This window comes from Pithys albifrons, chromosome 15, assembly GCF_047495875.1.
Source record: "Pithys albifrons albifrons isolate INPA30051 chromosome 15, PitAlb_v1, whole genome shotgun sequence".
NCBI classification, from domain to species: Eukaryota; Metazoa; Chordata; class Aves; order Passeriformes; family Thamnophilidae; genus Pithys; species Pithys albifrons.
The window spans coordinates 4,989,381-5,008,704 of NC_092472.1; the positions used below are offsets into that span (position 1 = coordinate 4,989,381).

At 43.7% G+C, this 19,324-nt stretch overlaps 1 protein-coding gene across 2 annotated transcripts in view; it reads left to right on the plus strand.

Annotated features, from left to right (window-relative positions):
• Positions 1-1,202: 1,202 nt before the first annotated feature.
• Positions 1,203-19,324, plus strand: part of SLIT3 (slit guidance ligand 3) — a 495,956-nt gene continuing 477,834 nt past the window's right edge. The window contains exons 1-2 of one of the 2 annotated variants that reach the window (XM_071569999.1): positions 1,203-1,598; positions 1,684-1,936. In XM_071569999.1, the coding sequence (XP_071426100.1) occupies positions 1,752-1,936 (185 nt within the window). In that variant the 5' untranslated portion in view covers positions 1,203-1,598; positions 1,684-1,751. Of the gene's footprint in view, positions 1,937-19,324 lie in introns of both variants that reach the window. The other variant, XM_071569998.1, reaches the window with a different exon arrangement.

The following is a 19,324-nucleotide window of genomic DNA, read 5'->3' on the forward strand; positions in this document are numbered from 1 at the left end:
AGTAAGTTAGACATAAACACAACTTTTGAATTATTTTAAGTGTGCAGAATAAGGAACAAGGTGTATTTTAACAGGCAAGTTTTCATGATGTGCATATACCACCTTTATTTTGTGTCACAAATAACTGTGTGCATGCTATACTAGTGGGCCAAGATTTAAAAAAAAATGCCTTTTTGTGCATCTCCCAGGAATTGCAATTTTCCAAGTAATCTCCAACTGCTTTAAGATTTTTAGGGTGTGCTGCTTTTTTTTGGTTCCACTTTAGATGTTCTGAGGCTCAAACTGCACCAAATCATGACAGAATTACTGTATGCAGGCAGCCTGTTTTGTCTTATTTAGAGAACAATTTTGAGTTACAGCTGAACTTTAGCACTGGAAGTGCAGCAGTGGCCGCAGTGGGGAGCTGGGACAGGAGCTGGTCAGGCTGGGGCAAGTGAGTCCTGGGGGCATCTGTGGAGGTCCCGGTGCAGGTGAGCGGGGCTTGATCACAGTGGAGATGCCCCGGGAGCACCGGCTGAGGTCCTGGTGCAGGGGCGAGGTCTGGTTGCTGTGGAGGTGCCGGTACAGGTGGGCAGTGGGAGCCCCGGCAGAGATCCCAGTGCGGGTGAGCCTCGCGAGCACCGGCAGAGGTCCTGGTGTAGGTCCTGGAGCAGGTGAGCCCTGAGAGTTCCGGCCGAGATCCCTGTACAGGTGAGCCCCGAGAGCCGGGGCCGAGATCCCTGTACAGGTGAGCCCCGAGAGCTGGGGCCGAGATCCCTGTACAGGTGAGCCCCGAGAGCTGGGGCCGAGATCCCTGTACAGGTGAGCCCCGAGAGCCCCGGCCGAGGCGCCGCCGCCAGGGGGTACTCGGGGAGAGCGAACGCGGGGAACAAAAGGCGGCGGGTTCCCCCTGGCCGGAGGGGGAACGCGGGGCCGCTTCCCGAGCTCCAGCTCTCACATTCTTTCCCGAAACCCGAACCGCGGAGAGGACCGGGCGGGCTGTCCGGGGCTGCGGCAGCCGCGTCCCCGGGCGCTGCGCCGGCCGGGGCGGGCAGGGCAGGGGCTGCGGGGCCCGGCCGAGCCCCCCGAGCCCGTCCCGCCGCCCGCACCTCCCGCCCCGTCCCGGCGCGGCCCCGAAGTTGAGCGGGCGGTGACGTCAGGCGGCGCGGCCAATGGAGCGGCGGGCGGGGGGGGCTCCGCGCTGCCATCCCCGCACCGCCAGCCCCGCACCGCGCACAGCTCGGGCAGCGCCGCCGACAGCGCTGCTCCCGCACGGCCCGGCGGCTGCCGACACGGCAGGCAGCGCCCCAGGAGCCCCGGAGCTTGCGGGGCCGCCGCGCAGCGCCCGCCGCCGCTCGGCGGGGTTACCTGCCCGGCCCAGGTGGGGCGGTGCGGAGCGGAGGAGGCTGTTTTGGAGGGCGCCGCCGCTTCTGATGGATGTTTGGGGTGTGTTTGCCTCCGCTCCCCGGTTCTCTTTCATCTGAGGACGCATCTGGCTCGAGCTCTGTTAAACTATCTGCCTGCTGGTACCGGCCGTAGATAACAGAAAGAAACCTGAGCCCGAAAGGCAATTCCCCACCTTCTTCCACCTAACGTGACCTTCTCGGGCGCCTTTGAAGGTTTGCTGGTGCTCCGGCGATGATGGCAGTGGTGGGTTCCCTTGGGCTGTACTAAGAGCCTCTTGTTTTCTTTTCCCTTTCTTAGAGGCATTTCATCTTTAAGGGCCGGCTGCTCGCACACACTTTTATACCCACCGAAGCCATCAAGAAACCATGTTGTCTGGTGGAAGAAGTGCGTTTTTGTGCCTTGGAACGATCTTGAGCTTCTGGAGCTCCATGACTTGGATGCCTGTTGGAGGATGCCCGCATAAATGTACATGTATTGCTTCCAACGTGGATTGTCACGGACTGGGACTCAAAACTGTACCGAGGGATATTCCCAGGAACGCGGAGAGACTGTAAGTAAAACCGTTAAGGGCTCCTCAAGTACTTGTAGGAACACCTGGGACGAGTTTCCCAACACCTGCCTATCAGTGCTGAGCATTTAGGAACAGGAGTTTCAGTGATCCAACACGGATTAATGTTTTCAGGAGGGAAGGGGAGGAGCTCTTCAGGAGTTACAGCGATTGTGCCGCTGTGCCTTTTTAAAAAACGATCACTTCCAGAGTTGCACGTTTTTTGTTCCAGTTACCGTCTGAGTGGGTTTTGCAGTGACTTGCTTCTAATGGAGTTGGGAGCCATACCCGGAGTGCTCCCAGCTGTAGTCGTTGTCAATGCAAACACCAATTTAATGTGCAATTAGAACCGTGGGTGTTTTCACCTGGTGGCAGTTTCTCCTCACTTTCTCAGCATGGCGATTTCATCACCATGGAAAAACCGACTGCTGCCGTAAACTAATTCAAATGGAGAAGAAGTCACATTAAACTACCTCTAATGTCTGTTTTAAACTGCTGTGGGGAAGCTGCTTATTTAATTTTTAATCTGCTTCAGGGTTTATGATAGTGCTGTAACGCTATGGGGAGCAAGGAGAATAGTGAATGTGTTCTTAGTAATTGCTCCCTGTCATAAGTTCTCATGAGTCTTTCGGCTGACTCTTTTTACTCAATAAGTTCCTAAGGAGAAAGCTGAAAGCAAACTTGGGTTTCTGATAGAGTTCTGGCACTCGGCTGGTGCAGAGGACGGAGTCTCTGACATTGCTTAATGCATAGCAGATGGCACATTTCAGAGAGTGCCCGGTGCTAGATATGAAGATGTCCAGAGTGGAATGTTAAACAGAGCCCCAGCCTGGCTCGCTGTGCTCCACGGCTGACCTCAGGAAAGTGCAGTCAGTTGTGCCTTATGTGGATTAGCTGATAAGTTAAAATGTTTTTGAACTTGTAAGCAAACGCTGTAGATTGCATGGTCTGACTTCCTGTTTTATTTCCTTCTGGGTCATAGAGTTGGGGAAACTTCAAATTCTCAAGCAGTTTTTTCCTCCAAGGAAGAAAGCTGGATGAGGTTACTAAGCAAACAAAGTTTCTGTGCAAGGAGCACTCCTAAAGGCTAAGTTCTGCCCTGGAATGAAATTTTATAGTATCCTTGGCTGTTTCTAAATGCATTTTATAGTGCTGAGAGCTCTTAAATGATAGCAATATGCAGCTTTCTCATTACACTTTTCTCCCATCTTTAATGTTTTGTGGCCATATCAGCCTTTCTCTTAACCCCAGCTTTGTGAGTAACAGTTTTCAGATGTCAGTGCTGTAGAAACCTTAACATTTGTGCCTGAAACTGTGTACTCTAAAATTGATGGGTAGCAACCTGGCAGTTTAGAGCCCCCAAACTCCCCAACCCTGAAACAAGGAACCCCCCAACAAACCAGTGGCAGAGAGCACTGCCAGGGCAGTCAGAGCATGGGCATCACCCGGGTGGTTTGTGTGTGCCACTGCTGAGGGGGGGTTGGTGTGGCTTTGAGGGTCACAGGCTAGAATGAAACTTTGAAATGACAGGTTAAGGGGATTCACGAGTGCAAGGTTAGTTTGCCACCTGAGAAGAGCTTCAAAATGATAATTTGTTATTGCTGAGGTTTAGGGGGACTAAATTAGTGTTGTTGCCGGGTTTCATTTGTGAGAAAGGGCGCAATAAAAATGCGAACTTGTGTTGCTTCCTGCAGGAAGCTGAGCTGGAAGAGGAAAACTCTTGGCCTTGGCATGTTAAGTGTTAAAAGCAATGAAGGAGAGTGTAATCACTGTGCTCTTGGTCTTGTTCTCTTTGGTGTTATTTACAGATTTAAATTTTAGATTAATGGCTGCATAAAGAACAGTAGTAGCGATTTCACAATATTCAGTTTGAATATTTAACCTCAGAGATACCACCACTGATAAATATGAAATGGAACTGTGTTGGATGGTTTGTTTGGTTAGGGTGGTTTTTTTGTTTTGTTTTGTTTTGTTTTTTTTTTTAATAGTGTGTTATTGGAGCATTCAGTGGCTGAAACTGTGTGGAAATAGGATACAGTGGATTGCGTAGTGGCACATTAATCCATATTTTTAAACACTGTCTTGAGTTTTCATTCTCTCAGTCCATTGTGAGCCTTTGTCTGTTTTCATAGCGTTCACTGACATCTCCATTGCAACTGTTTTAAAGCTTGTATCAACTCTTTCAAAGCTAGTTATCTACTAACTTGAATTTTCTAATGTAGCAGGGGAGAGAGACAGTGTTCCTCTGAGTCTCATTCTGCTCATGGGTGAAACATCACTCAGCCACAGGATATATCAGAGGATCTCATTTCTCCCTGTGGTCCACAGCAACCTGTAGCTATTTATGACATACCAGTGGGTTGATGTGTAGCCTTTAACTAATATGTTTAGCTTGTAAATAAAACCAAATGATTATATCTGAAGTGATGAAAATATTTTTAATCTCAGACAAGTGTTTATATGTTGGGGAAATCATTTTAGCAAGTTCCTTGACGGCCACACACCAAGTGCCTTATTAAACTGTTACTCTCTGGAAAGGTATTTAGTTCTTTCTGCATTCTCTTGAGCTAAAAATTCCACATACCTGTTCAAGTCAGAAACTTTTTGCTTTAATTAGTAAGAGATCTAATGGCAGCACTTAAAATGTTTTGCCACTAAGCTTTTGGAGTTATGTTTGGACAAATGCTACAGATTGTTTGGCCTAGTGGAGCCAAGTTAAATATTATTCAAATTTGTGTTAATATGAAACCAAGAGAAACTGAAAATATAACATGAAGGGAACAATGGGAAATTTCTTTAGGGGGAAAAGAATTTCTTATTGCAAAGTTCTCTTAAATGAACTGGCTTTGATTACTGATTCTTCATGAGGAATGAGATGCATATTTTTTCTGAAGGCTTTGAAGGTACAGTTTTCGTAAGGAGTTGTACCTGTGATTTCTGTCTTGAAGGAAATCCACAGATTAACCAGTGATCACAAAGAGTTATAAAACTATCCTATACTTTGGCTTTTTTACACAGATTCATCTTTAATAGTAGCCTTGCAAATATAGCAAGTAGTGCTAGATTTGTGCTGCAGTTTACCTTGTTATTACATTCTATGATAGTCTTTTAATTGTGTGGTAGAGATTGAAGCTTTGGCTCAGTTCCCTTTCATGAAGAGCTAAAAAGAGGTGAACACTCTGTACTGCTGCACAACCAAATTACTCAGTCTGGGCCATGGAAGTGGTGAAGGAATTACTTGTCACTTCCAGGAGTAGCTTTCAATTATCTTTGTTCTGGAGAAGGAACCCTTGGAATAGCCATCGTCTCACACAAGAGAGATGTGAAATTAAGCCTAAGACTTCTCCTAAAAGTGGAAAATGTGCTGCTCCACAGAGGCCCTTGAGCAGGATGATGGAGCTGACTTGCCATTAGGATTTACTGATCCATTCCCCACTGGTGAAATAACTTGGTATCCTACCAAAAATAAAAGTTTCTAGACTGTTTGCATTGAGGAGAAAACCAATAATGTAATATTTAACTTGATTCTTTTATTTAAGCTGCACGATTTAGTGTTGTAAAGGAAGCAAATTCGAGGAGATATATTATATATATATATAATCATCCATGAAAATCCCAACTATTTTGCCTCTCTGGAAAGTTCCTTAGGATTGCCTCATCAAGCTCCCCTAATCAGAGTTGGCTTAGCTGTGCTTCAGTTCCTGGATGGGATTATTTGTATAAATTTCTTCAGTAGAAACATTTTCTGTGTATGTAAAATATTATATATAACACTTAATAATGCTGATAGTCGGGTTTAGTTGGAGATGATGCACAAATGCAGATCAAAGGCACCTGTTTGACAGTTGTGTTCTTCAGCTCTGAAGGGAAGGAGTGATATGGAGAAGCTGCTCAGAAGGTTCCTGGGTCAGTGTGTGCTTTGTGTCTGAAGGTGAAGCCTGAGCCTTTGTGTTTTGCCTTCCATTCCTGTCTGGTTATCTCCCTGTCTGCTAGCAGCACATTATAGATGTATAAAAGTTTCTTTGGAGAATTTAACCATGTTTGAGTTCTTGATGAGTTTATGTTCAGTGGCTTAGGATCTTGTTTAATTGATAGCTCTTCTGTGTTAGTCATTGCTTTGTGTTGTCTTTAGTTTGGAAGATTCTTTACCTTGCTAGATTGATAAAGCTTGCAAGACTAATCTGTTCTTTGCTTTGTCTGAGCAGCTAAATCGAGTGTGTCCACATTTAGGTGCAATTTAGGAGCTTAGTCATCTGCTTACTCCTGAGTTTTCACGTGGCCTGGGGTTTCTGCTCCACAAATATATTATTATGGTGGTTTTGGCCTAGGTGCACTGAGCTGCTGAAGTTGCACTGCCTTGTAATAAGTCTTCAACTTCCTCGAGTTTGTCTCCAAATTAAATCTAAGCTCCTGTCTTGAATGCTTCCATATTGCTGCAGAAGGCACTGTGAAACACATGCAGATGTAATTACAGTGACTCTTACACTGACATTCTGTTTTTCTAGAGCTCTTCCCACCAGGGATTACCACTCATTTGTTTGTGTAGTAATAGTCTCCAAACCCTTGCATGGAGCATTTCTCAGATATTTTTTTCCCTAGGTCATGTGGCAGTAAGTAGATGGCTTTGGCTTGGAAAAACCTGCTCTCAGAGGGCCTGATCCTGGGAAAACTGGACTGAGTTGTTGAGTTTAATGTGGATGCTTCCCTTTATTAATGCAATGCTGGCTCTGTGTGCTTGGCTGGACATTGGCCTGCACTTGTGTAGGCTCAGTCTTGCACTATTAAATTTGTTCCCTCGTTTTGAAGTGATGGAGGCAGGAAGGAGGGTGGAATTAATTGCTGTAAATTGGTAGCTACAGAAGCAAATAGTGGCCATTGTCATGTTGTCTGTGTTTATTTGCAGAAATTAAGACTGGGTTCTGAGATGAAAGAGGCCAGACTACTTCCTGCACAGTTTTTTAATAAGTGGCTCTGAGACTATTTACTTCTTTTCATATTCTTTAGCAGAGAGAATTGATTCATGCAAAAGAATTAGTTGAAAGGAAAATTGCCCCTTTAAGGAACAGCTGTTGTCTTTTAGCAAGTCCTAAAACACAGATGATGAGTATTGGTTTTTATCCATGGAATTTTTTTTCTCTGAGTTTGGGGAAGTGTGTACCAAAGGATACAGGTACAGCTCACCTGTAGGGATGGGTTGTGAGGCCAAAAATGACTAAATCCTGTACTTTAGTATACTAATTGTATAGACCCCTTCATATTGTATGCTGTCATTTGACCTTCATAATCAAAACTGCCTGGAATCTTTTGGAATATCACTGCCAAGACTGTTATTTATTTATTTATTGTGTACAAACATTCCCAGTTGTGTCTAAAACAAAAGTAACGTGTCCTGTGTCTATGGTAACTTGTGACAAGATTTCCATTTGCATTTCATGAGTATTTAGGCTATTCCTCACCTTCCAGAGAGCAGAAAGAGAATGATTTTCTCACAGAAATCTCACAAGATGCTTAGGGAGATAAGGATGATAAAACTTCTCTCTAATACAGATATTCAGTGAGTGACTTTCAGTGATTGTATGTTAAAAATTGAGCTTGTTTACTGAAGAGACCCTTCACAAGACTTAAATCAGGATGTGTTCCCTCCCAGGAACTAAGACCCCAAATGACTTGAAGCTCAATTCTTCCAGAACTCTTGTAGTTGGTGTGGTGCCCACAGTGCTTGATTTCCCCCAGTGTGACTGTGAGCACCTGTAGAACCAACACACACCCCTTGCAGTCCCACAGCTCTCTGACCTGGCCCCTCTTTTCCTGCTTGCCTTGGTTTCCACTCCTGAAACACCAAGCAGGAGTTTTTGTCCTCTTCAAGGTGAGACACAGCAAATTTCTCCCTTCAGGTGAGGAAGGAAGGAGTTCAAGATAAGTCTGGGGAGAAAAGCTGAAGTGAACCTCAAATGGCAAAGCTTTTTCAAGAAAAACAATGATGGCAATGTCACAAAGAATTACCAGAAGTGAAGTGTGGCAAATAATTCCTCAGGTGATTGTCTCTCCATGTGTTCTTATCACAGGGGTGGATAGGGGAGAGTGGATAGGGGAGAGTGTTCAGAAAATGTTTTCATAATACACATCAGTTTTTGTCCTCATCCTCTTGCGAGGTTTGAGACAGGCTGGTGGGTTGTGCATCCTGTCCTTGGCTCCTTTTTGCTGCTTAGGTGACAAAAAAATATCTATTCTTGTTGGCCTAACATTGTATGGATTTTGACCTAGGACTGCTGTTGTCACTCCCATCCCCTTGCATGTTCATTAACAGGTTTTGTTTGGCAACTTTAGGCTGTATCAGTTTAACTTGGGTGGTTTTTAAGTAGTTTTCAGGATGAGAAAGGGCTGGGTTCTAGTCATATTTGGGTTGCAGTGTGGCCAAAGCTACTCTGTTTTCAGTATTTTTCAAATCTTTTCTCCAGAGATCTGTAATGCTCCATTTCCAAATCTGTTTTCAATGTTGTGCAGTCAGACGTGTCATTAAGATCTTGAATGGTTCTCATCAGTGACAAGAACTGCTTCTTCCCTATTAAGAAATGGCTCTGTAAGCAATTGAGTCTTTCCTAACGGTCCTAAATACATAAAAGATCTGTCTGCCTATTTACATGAGGGAACAGGTCTGTGCTCTTGTACTCTGAGTCAATTTTGGATGAGTTGAAGGCCATCCCTGTAGAAAAGAGAGTTTAAGAGGGTGGTTCTTACCTCTGCCAGTTATTTTCAGCTTTTTTTCTCTCCAACTGAATCTGGTCTGTCAGTTTTCTCTGTCAGAATAAATTTGCCTTGTATTCCAATGTTATGCCATCTGTTTGATGGCTGCAATGTATGTTTTTAATCTTATGATTGATAGATTTCTGGAGCTTTTCATTAGGTGTTGACCTTTCTAACTATGACTTGCTCCTTTTTCTAAGACCTTAATTTTGTGTCTCAGGTGAAAATAAGAATTTAGCTATGGGTTCAAATCTCCTTTGCTGTCACTGGGGAAGGGAATACTTTCAGTAAACTTGAGTGCAGTTAACAAGAGGCAGAAAAATGTTGTTTTAAAGCTGATCTTGTCTTGATTTTGCACCAAGCAGTCTGCAAAAAGCTACCTGCAATTTGCTGTTGTATTGATGCCAGAATTGGTGCTGCTCACAGGTCCACTTTCACCCATCTTCTCTAAAAATCTGCAATATTGCAGCGACGATTCCTAATTTCTATCAAAGAAGATGATGGAAGGAGAGTCCTCTGTTTTTCCTGCTGGGATGTCACTGTCCCTGCCTGCCTTCCCACCTCAGCTGTGAGGGGCAGCATCAGCCTTGTGGGAGCAGTACCAGCTGATTCATGAACACACTCGAGTCCCTGCCCAATGTCTTTGGAGTCCAGGACAGTGAGAATTTTGGGAGACACCATTCCCATTTTTAATAACTTACTGGCTGCTAAGTGGGCCCATGGTCATTCTGGTTTGGGGTGCAAGGCTTCTGGCAGTGATGCCACATTTAGGGTGGACTTTTCAGATTATTTGAGAGACTTTACCCCTCTCCTGGTCTGTGACTTGTAGTGACATCAAGCTGTGACTGCACACAGAGAGTCACCCAGAAGAACAAGGCAGGAGTCGCCTCGAATTTTTGGTAATATCCTCTCTGTGCATCTTGACAGTAGTTTGAGTTGACTGAGGGCACAGGATGGGTGATTCCATTTCAGCCAGGGCTGTAAGAGGAGGGATAAACTGCTTTTGGGTTAATGATTGGGAGGTCAGTAACCCATTTGAACAGCCTGGGAAATGCTTGGAGCAGGTGTGGGGAGGATGGGGATGAACTCCATTGCTGATAGAGTTTTGTTTTCCTCCACTTGCACTTTTGTGCTCTTTCTTGTGAGGAACTGTCCTTGTTTAAAAAAGAAAGTTTGTTTTGCAGAGTTTTCAATTTACTGTAGTTTAAATTACATAATTTAAAAATATACAGTGCAAGTTAGGCTGTGGTGGGGCTGAGGGCAGTGCCTGCTGTGCTCATCACTGCTGTTCCATCTGCCTGTCCTCATCTCTTTGCAGAAAACCCTTTGGGAAATCTTTGTTAGTTCTGTGCTCAACATGGGAAACCTTGAGCTAAGGGTGCTTTTTAGGCACGGGAACTGAGATGGTAACACATTTCATGTTAGTGCAGCTGAGGTTCTGATCTCCAAAATCACAGCACTATCAAATGCAGCTTTTAATGTCTGTCTCCAAACCTTTTTCCCCCAAGAGCTGGATTCTGTCAAGCTTGGCTGCTCGATCTGTGGGGGGAGAGGGAGGCGCAGAGTGGAGGGGAAGAGTATGGGAATCAACTTTCTCATGAAATGTGTCAAAAGATAAGCATTTAACTATTAAGAAAATACCATTTCTGATAGCAGAGGCAGGGGTGCATGCTTGTGCATGCTAATAGTCAGGGGACTGTGTCTGAATCCTTGGGTGTTTGGGCTTTCTCCTTTATTCCTGAGGCAGGTGAGGAATGTGCTAATTAGCTCATACAAAATACATGTGTTAGACTGTAAGGTATTACTGGTGCTGGATATCATGGGACCCAAACAAATAACCTTGAAATTTCCAGAAGATACAATGAATTGTGACCCTTATGCACTTTCTCAGGTCACATTAAAATGAAGTATTTTAAGTCATTCAGCCAAACTGTCCTACTGAATTGTTCTCCCTAACACTTTTTCTGGGTATGCACGGGACAATAATGAGCAAGTATTTTAGCAACTTTTTAAACTGGAGTAGTACTTGGTTGTCTTTCTGTCAAAAATGGTTTTCAGCATTAGCAGAAAATATTGTTTCATAAGTTACACGATTCTGACCTAACACAAAAGCTTGACTTGACTTGGAAAAAGCTTTTTTTTTTTTTACAAACAACTTGTCCCTAAGTAGAAAAGATTCAGATTCCTGACTTCAGTTTTCTTTAGAAGATAACAAAAAGCTCAGCCAAAAATGAAAGATACTTCCCTAGAATTTTGTAAACATGTTCCTTGGGACAGGCTGTCTTGGCCAAGATGAATGAAGAAAGAAGTTATCAATTGTTACATTTCTTTGTCAAAGAATATAATTTAGTTTTACATTAATGATTTTTGCCCTCTTACATGAAGGAAACAGCAAACAGCAGTTTGATGGCCATTCCCTCTGTTTTGGGATATAGTGTGGAGCTCCTAGAGCAGATGTGATTGCATGACATCCAGCCCATTAAAAGTAATCCTAAATACGTGTGTGGTTGTCCACAGCCATGGAGACACTCATGTTTAATTAAAGCAGTTGTGTTGTTTAAATCTGACCCTGAGAAATTTCAGCCAGAAAAAGCTGCGTCCTGAAAGCGCCTTGAATGTCTTGTGCCTTCCTGGGAGCCCTGAAGCACATTTTGCCTGGATTTTGGTGGGAATTTAAGTCATGGATATTCTCCAAACTGATCCTTTGTCTGTGTGAGGGTTTTGTTTAGACTGGGGAGGCATTTTGAAGTGCTGCTTTTGGCCAAGCTCTTGGCTTGGGGAAGGTGGCTGTGGTTTCAGCACCACTGGGCAACGTGGGAGCCCCTGGGCCAGGAGCTGCTGGGAGATGCTTTAGAGGCATGAGAAGAGTCTGGAGCAGCCTCATCCTCCTGAGGTGGGACAGCTGGTGTTCAGAATGTAGCTGGGGATCTAAAAAGGGAGCTCATTGGAAGGGAATGGGCACAGGGAAGAGTTTCTGAGGTGCCTAAATGAGAGCAGCAGGGGAGGTAAAGGGGGGAAACAAACCATTCAAAGGAACATTCTTGAGCAAAGAAAACTTGTTTTCCAGAAGTGGAAATAGATATTGAGAAATAAAGCCCTAAGGGAAAGGCTGGTTCTTCAGAGAGATGAAAACACACATTTGGATATAAGTTTCTCAGATAAGAATGTGAAAGTGCAGGAAACAGCCCAAAGATCCTTTGGAACTGTGAGTTTTGATTGATAACATATGAAAAGGAACACAAGATAAGGAGCAATCAGACATGTTTTATGAATTTTTTGAGAGGTTTGTTTGGTGTTAGTTTAGGCTTTATGTTCCTTTTCCCCCTGGAAAGTTCTTTAGCTAATTAATGATGGAGTTTTTTAGAAGATGAAAATGGATTCCTCCCTGTTGATGTTAACTGCATTTTATACAATAGATATTTTCCAAGGTTGTTCTTCAGGTATGTAACAGGGTGAGTGCAAAGTGGTTTTATGAGTAGTTTCAGTACCTTGAAATATCAAATGTATGTGCCAAGACTTCTTTAGGAAAACCTGAGTTTTGGGTTTATTTAGCAAACATTGTGACATCAATTCAGCTTTACTGCAGCAAGTCTATTGCTGAAAACCAAAGGAGGGATGAGGATGGGGAGACAGGAAAGGTGGGAATCTACTGGGACTGAAGAAAATTGTTTGTAAATTGGATGTAACATCTGGTTGGTAACTTCAAGTCAACACAGACTTCTTTGAAAATTTCATTTTACGTTTTAAAGCTGCCCTGTGCATTTTGCTGCAACTTCTTGGCTTCATCTGCTCCTTAGTGGCTGCTGTAGACACGTTACAGTCAGTGTGGTGGTGCTTGGAAGGAGTAGAGTTGGTGAAACTGGATGCTTTATAAATTAAAAAGAAAAAAATCAAACCCCAAAAAACCCCTGAACAGCAACAAAAAGAAAAAACCACAAACATAAACAGAGACCTGTCTTACCTTTCCAGGAAAAGATCTCCTGGGAAGGGTTTCTAGTCTGTGCCTGTCTGCAAGTGAGCAGGGTGATGAAATCAAGGCTTGATTTCCATGCCAGGCTTCACTAAAATCATTTGTTTGTTGGTAGAGCTTCTTTCCAAGTCATCAAGGATTTACAGCAGTCAGAGGCAGGTGTGAAATGTTTCAGGTCCTAAACATCCAGTTGTCTGTATTACTGGAGAGCTCCTAAACACACAGCAGTTTCCTCACTGTGATACATTCAGTCACACACCACATCATTAAGTGAAATCCAGAATTAAATGCAAACATCAGACATTGTCTCTGTGGAATAAAGCAATGTGCAATTTGCTGAACTTTGCAGAAATGCCTTTTTTTTCCCCCAGATGAGCCCAGAAGTGACAAAGATGGAAGCACAGGCACATACCTATTCCCATCCTGATGTGTCCCTTTGACAGCTGAGTGAAAATATGATCCAAGGAATGTTTGATGGCTGATTTCTGTCTGTACTGCAACTTGAGTTTGGAATAGCATTGAACTGATCTAACCACCTGATGTCCACAGAACCAGCTGGTGCATGTTGGGTCTGAAAGATGAGTTATACTTGTAGGAGTTAAGTAGGAATGGCTAAATAAAGTCAAGAACTGGAAAAAAAATTTTGCATACCCAGTTGTTAACTTTGGTTGTTGTTTTTTTTTTTTTTTTTTAATGAATTAAAATGATGCTTGAGCTACTCTGACACATACCTGTATTTCTTTCTCTTTCTCATGTGCACCTCCTGCTTCTTCATGTTAAACCATGTTTTTGTAACAAGGGTATTTTAAAGTATTTTCTATAGTTTTCTTTGTGCTTCGGATTTAAAAGTTTCTACTCACCCCTCAGCTCCTCCCAAACCAAAACCCAACAGATACTTGTTTTACCCTTTGTAGGAAATATAGAACCAGAGAATCTTTAAGGTTGGAAGGGACTTGAAGAGGTTTCCTGGTCCAGCCTCTGCTGTGAGCAGAACATGGAATTTGGACAGGGAAGGGTCCAGTTGGGTCTTTAAAAGCCCAGCACCTTCCTGAGAGCTGTTCCACAGCTTGGCTGTCCTGCAGTAATAAGGTTGTTCACAAACAGCCAGGTCTCCTGATTTTCAGGTTCTGATCCTTGTCTCCCTTGTCCTGAGTGCCTCAGAGAAGAATCATAGAATGGATTGGGTTGAAAAAGATCTCCCAGATCATCAAGTCCAACCCTTGGTCCAACTCCAGTTCCTTTACCAGATCATGGCACTCAGTGCCATGGACAATCTCAGGTTAAAAACCTCCAGGGATGGGGAATCCATCCCCTCTCTGGGCAGCCCATTCCAATGCCTGAGCACTCTCTCTGCAAAGATTTTTTTTCTGCTCTTCAATTTCCCCTGGCAGAGCTTGAGCCCCTTGTGCCCCCTTGTCCTACTGCTGACTGCCCTGCTCCATTCCCAGAGGAACCCTCTGTGGGCACTGGAAGCTGCTCTGCAGTACCCAAAGCCTGCCCTTCTCAGACCAGGCAAGCCAAGCTCCCTTGATACATAAGACCAAGCTTATGTAAACCCTTTGATCATTTCAGTAGTGACTTACTGGACTTGCTCAAGTCCATTAACATCTTTGGTGGACAGAGGGGCCCCAAACTAGACTCAGTGTGCTTGAGAAACACACTGTTCTCCTTTAATCCCCAGCTGCTGTTTAAGCCTAGAAGGCTGTCAGGTAGCTCAAGCCTGATTTACCTTTGGTAACCTTTTGGCTCTTCTCAGTCATCTTCTCTTCTGCTGGCCCAGAAGTTGCTTCCAGCAGTATTTGCCCTGACTTCCCCAGTGATAACTGGTGGCTGCTGCCCATCCTGCACTCTGCCATATCATGCTTTGAAACTTTTTCCAAGGCAAAGGCAATATTTGCCTGCATTAGAGATGTCACAGCAAGGCTGTGCTGTGTCAGCCAGACCTCTGCACCAGCAGATGGGTCTTGTCTTCCCACAGGCTTGTGTGGGGCAGGATTTCTTTGGTGATGCTTGACTGGATGCTCTGCCACTGCTGGCTGTTCCTCTCCTTGCATGCAAAGACCTGTGAGACTGTCAGTGGAGACTCAGCAGCGAGGGCAGTGAGCAGCTGCTCTGTCACTACACCAGCATCCCTTGTTTATTATTTCATAGCTAATGCTCTGCTGGAAGCTTTCCTTCCTGGCCCTTGGCAGTGTGAGCTCCAGCTGAGCTTTGACCTTGCCAATGCCATCCCTGACTGCTCGGGCAGTGTTTCTGCTCTCCTGTGAGCTCTGTGCTCCCTCTCTCCTGTGCTGAGCTCTGTGGTGTGATGCCTCTTTACCCCAGGAGTGCAGTGGCACAGGAGATGGTGCCAGCACAGTCTCCACCTGTTTATTCTTCCTGCGGGCTCTGTCTCTTACAAGGGCACCAGTGACACTGCCAAGTGAGATCTGGAACATGTCAGGAGTAACTACAGAATGTGGGGCTGGAGGTGAGGGACACAGGAGTGTAGAATGTACTGCTCAGCATTATTCTGTCAGCATAACACTTCCTTTCAATACAATAAATCCTGCAAACTATAATAATTCCACAGGAATTCCTGCAGGCTGAGACAAACATGTATTTCCTCGGAAGATGCAGAGTGCTGGAATTACTCAATGTGTTATGCTGCTTTCTGTGGGCCTTGGCTATGACTCTGCTCAACTGAAAATTCAGTCACTGCACAAGCTGTGAAAAGTATTTGTTCTTTTTTTTTTTCTTGGCATTTTTTAATGTTTGTATCTTGCCAAATAATTTTTTCTTATTTTTATAAGGATGAGGACAGACTTGTCACCTGCAAGCAGTTCCAGATCATTTGGACCAGTAATGTGTGTTATTAAGCAAGCACCACTGTAATGGAGTTGAGAATGGATAGCTTATTCACAAAATTAGGGCACTTAACCTCCAGGATCCTTGTTCTCATTGTTCAGACAGAAAGGAAACGCTCTGAGTCAGACCTGTGGGGCTCTGTAATCACAATGAATGATCTCTCTTTTTGAATCCAAAGCTGTGTCACAAAAGCATGATGGACTGTAGCAAAGGATTTGCACACTGCAACAATTTATTTAAATTTTCCTGGGGACTGAAACCATCCAGTGCCACCCAGCAAGTACAGCAAAAATTATTAAATGTTGGGTTGTAAGTTAATTGTTGCTCTGGCTTAGGGTACCTGAATTGTTGGATCCCACTATAACTGTGCAGGTACACTCTGTGCAGTTTGTGCTAAAGATGGGCAGAATATTTAGAAATCTTTAGAAAATAACTTAAGTCTTACATAGGTGAAATGTCCTTTTTTAAAAAAAGTGAAATTACTTCAGCTGGATATGATTGTGAAGGTTTTGTCTTCCTTTACCAGTGATGTTCATACTCGCCCATGTGATTTGGAAACTACTGGAATTTGTGTATTTCGTAAAATCCAGTCCCAGGAATTCATTTCCTGCATTGCAAAACTTGAAATGAAAATATGCTAAATCTGAAGATATGCAGATTGTGCTGCCAGAGGGCTTCAGGGTAGTGTTATAATTGAGTAGTTTATCACAGGAACTTTGAAGTTCTTGGATTGAAGGCACAGGAGAATTGCCAAGTGCTTCCTATAGGGAATTATGGTCATTTAAGGCTAAGAGGCCAGTGGCAGTCCATCTCCATTAAAGGCAAATTAGCTGCCCAGCAGAAATCCTGGAAAATGGTTAAAATAATAAAACAGATACTGGGTGTGTAAAGACTGCAAAGGGCAGCCAAAAGCTACTCTGTGGGTGCGTTTTGCACAGGGGAGTGGATTTTGGTCAGTGTGTTCCCAAACTGGGAACTAAAGAACTCATCAAGAGAGGAGGCTTTGCTGAACAGCTTTTTGCCTCCAGCCCTGCAGGGAGCTTTCCTAAAAATCCAGAAGGTATTTCTTGTGGTTTTAAGCTTCTGGAGTGCAATCAGGAGCCAGGTCAGTGGGGGGGAAAAAATGCATTACCTGTGAAAAATACAGGTTTGTTCCAGCTCAGGTGCTGTGTGTTCATGGTTACCTGGCTGGGGGCTGAGTGAACAAATCCAACAGGAAAACTCCCAGGGATAAATCAGCTGTCATTGCAGCTGGCTGGGGTTGACAAAGTCACAGAATCCCAGAGTGTGTTGAGTTGGAGTGGACCCACAGGGCTCACAGAGTCCCACTCAGTGCCATGGCACAGTAAAATTCTCATTTCCCAAGACTGGATGCTGCTTTAGTTCCTTGGAGGAGTTGGGCTAATGGAAAATATCAGGAACTCCTTAGATTCAGGAATTCAGGTTCAATTGGTATCACTCGAATTTGAGCTCCCACCTTTTGAATGTTGATTTATCATTTAAAATAGAATCCCTTGGAATGTATTACAAATTATTCATAGCAAAGAATGTGGGCTATAACCTCAAAACAGATGCTCTTAAATTTCTTGGAAAATCATTTTTCTTCTGTTCTTCCTGAGCTTTTGGGTGTTCCATGCCTTGTGCCCCAGGTGAGGTTTGTTTTGATGGGAGTTGTTTTGATGGTGTGTTGGATCCTGACCTGTTGGTTCTTGGGGGACAAGAGACTTTTATTAATTCCCAAGTGCGTTGTTGTGTGACAGAAAAATCTTACACATTCCTTCTTGGAAAATACCAAAATTGAGATGAAGAGAAATGCATTTCCCTGTAGAGTCCAGGGGGTGTTGGTTTAGCCAAGATTCCTTTCAAAGTGTTGGGTTCTGTGTTGATTTGTGTGTCCCAGACATGACCTGTGTGTGGAGCTTTGAACTGGTGTGTGGTGGCCACTTGGAAACTCAGCAGGAACAGAAACTAAACTTTGTTTGAGGTTCTGTGACTCGAAATGAATGTTTACCTCACTTGGGAAGCAGTTGGGCAGGAAAGAACCCTAGTGCTGTTTAACTTTGGTAAGAGCTCTCGTTTGAAGTCTGTGGCAGTTAATTTTTCCTTCAATACAGTTTCTCTACTGTTCTTATGGAGTTCTTTCAACCAAATATCTGAGGACTTCAATGAAGTCTAGTGCTCCTTTTCCTTAGATATTTTCACTTTTTATGTGTTTTTGTTTTGTGCAATGTCTTCTGAGGTTAAAGAAAAAAAGATTTAATAAGTATTTTCTGAACTACTGCCCACGTAGGACTTGAGTTTGTCATTGAACTGCACAATCAGCTACTGCCATGAAATTATTGAGCATCAGAGATGTTCAGTTTTGCTGTCAGGAATGTTACTATTTGCCAGACTGGCACCTGAGAGTCAGAGGAAAACTGTTGCTTTAGAACACTTACTGATAATCAATGGCTTTAACTAAATGCAGTAACTTTCTTATAGAAAGGGAACTAAATTTATACAACTTTTTTCTTACCAAAAGGTAACAGGGTTAGACCTGAAGTTTGGTGTTTTTTTCAGGCCAGAAAAAAAAAAACTAAAAAAAAAATTCACAAAGTAGAAGTTTGTCTTAAAGCAAATCCACCCCTTGCAGTGAGAACATCAGGCTTGAGAGTATTTTTTTGTGCCTTTGAACTTGTACAGTGCCCACATATCAGGGACTTCAAAACCAAACCTGTCCAGAGAGGACTTGTTTATGTGCTTTAGTAAGACTTGGGAATTTGGCTTCTTTGTGCCTAGAAAGGCATAACTGGGAAGCCAGAGGTGCCTGATTAAAAAACCTATAGTCCTGGAAGAGCTGAGGAATTTAGTTGGAGATTCACCTGGACATGTTGAGATTCACAGCTCTGGTGATGGCCCAAACTTTAGATTATCTTGGAGACTAATGCAAAGAGGGCTCAGCAGGCAGCAAAGTGACATGTGACTGTAACAGAACCTGCTGTTGGTAGTGTTGGTGTGAATTTCTGCATCCTTGTCTAGAAAAGGTGGTGAATTTGTGTAAGGTATTTTATTTATATGTAATTACTGAATTGAGTCGAAGATTGTGCAAGAGTTCAGCACATGATGGCTGTTGGGTTTGGCTCCTCTGAGAGCTGTGATGTGCCCTGTGGGGTGATGTGGAGTCAAACCCAGCGCTGATCTGGTGCATCAGAGGAGCAGGAGCTCAGAGCTGGCCAAGAGGAGGGGAGTGTTTGCCAAGGTATGTGAGGCTGGGAGGCTGAAACCCAAAGTGTGCAGGGGCAAGTGGATTTACTTCTCAAGTCATAAACCTGACGCAGTCCAAGGAAGAGGGTGGGGCCGAGATCAGTGTCTGGGTGTTTTGGAAGAGTTGAGAGGCCAAACAGAATAATCATGAACAGAAATGTAAGTAATGTGGCAGAGGAAATCTGTGCACTCCTGGCATGCTCCAGAGAACATTGATGCTTTAAAACATTTAAAAGTCTGTCTTAAAGTAATTTGATTGTCTTAGAGAAGAATGAGAGATGAAGCAATTCAGAGGAATTCTCACTGTGGAGAGGATTTGCTCCAGTTGCTCCAAGCATCCCTGTTTGTAATCAGTGTGTACATTGTGTGACTCAGTCTTCAGCATCTACAAAATATGTGTTGAATTAAATTGTGATTAGAACATAGCAGGACATGTTTATGAGTAAAGCTTCCTTTAATGGTTCATCTGAGCTCACTTCCATGAGCTCTCAGTCTGTTCTAGTCCAGTTCATGTTTCTTTTCCCACTGAAAGGATTCTTTCCATTTCTGTGTTCTTAAAGCTGCCACTACACGTGCATTGACCTTAA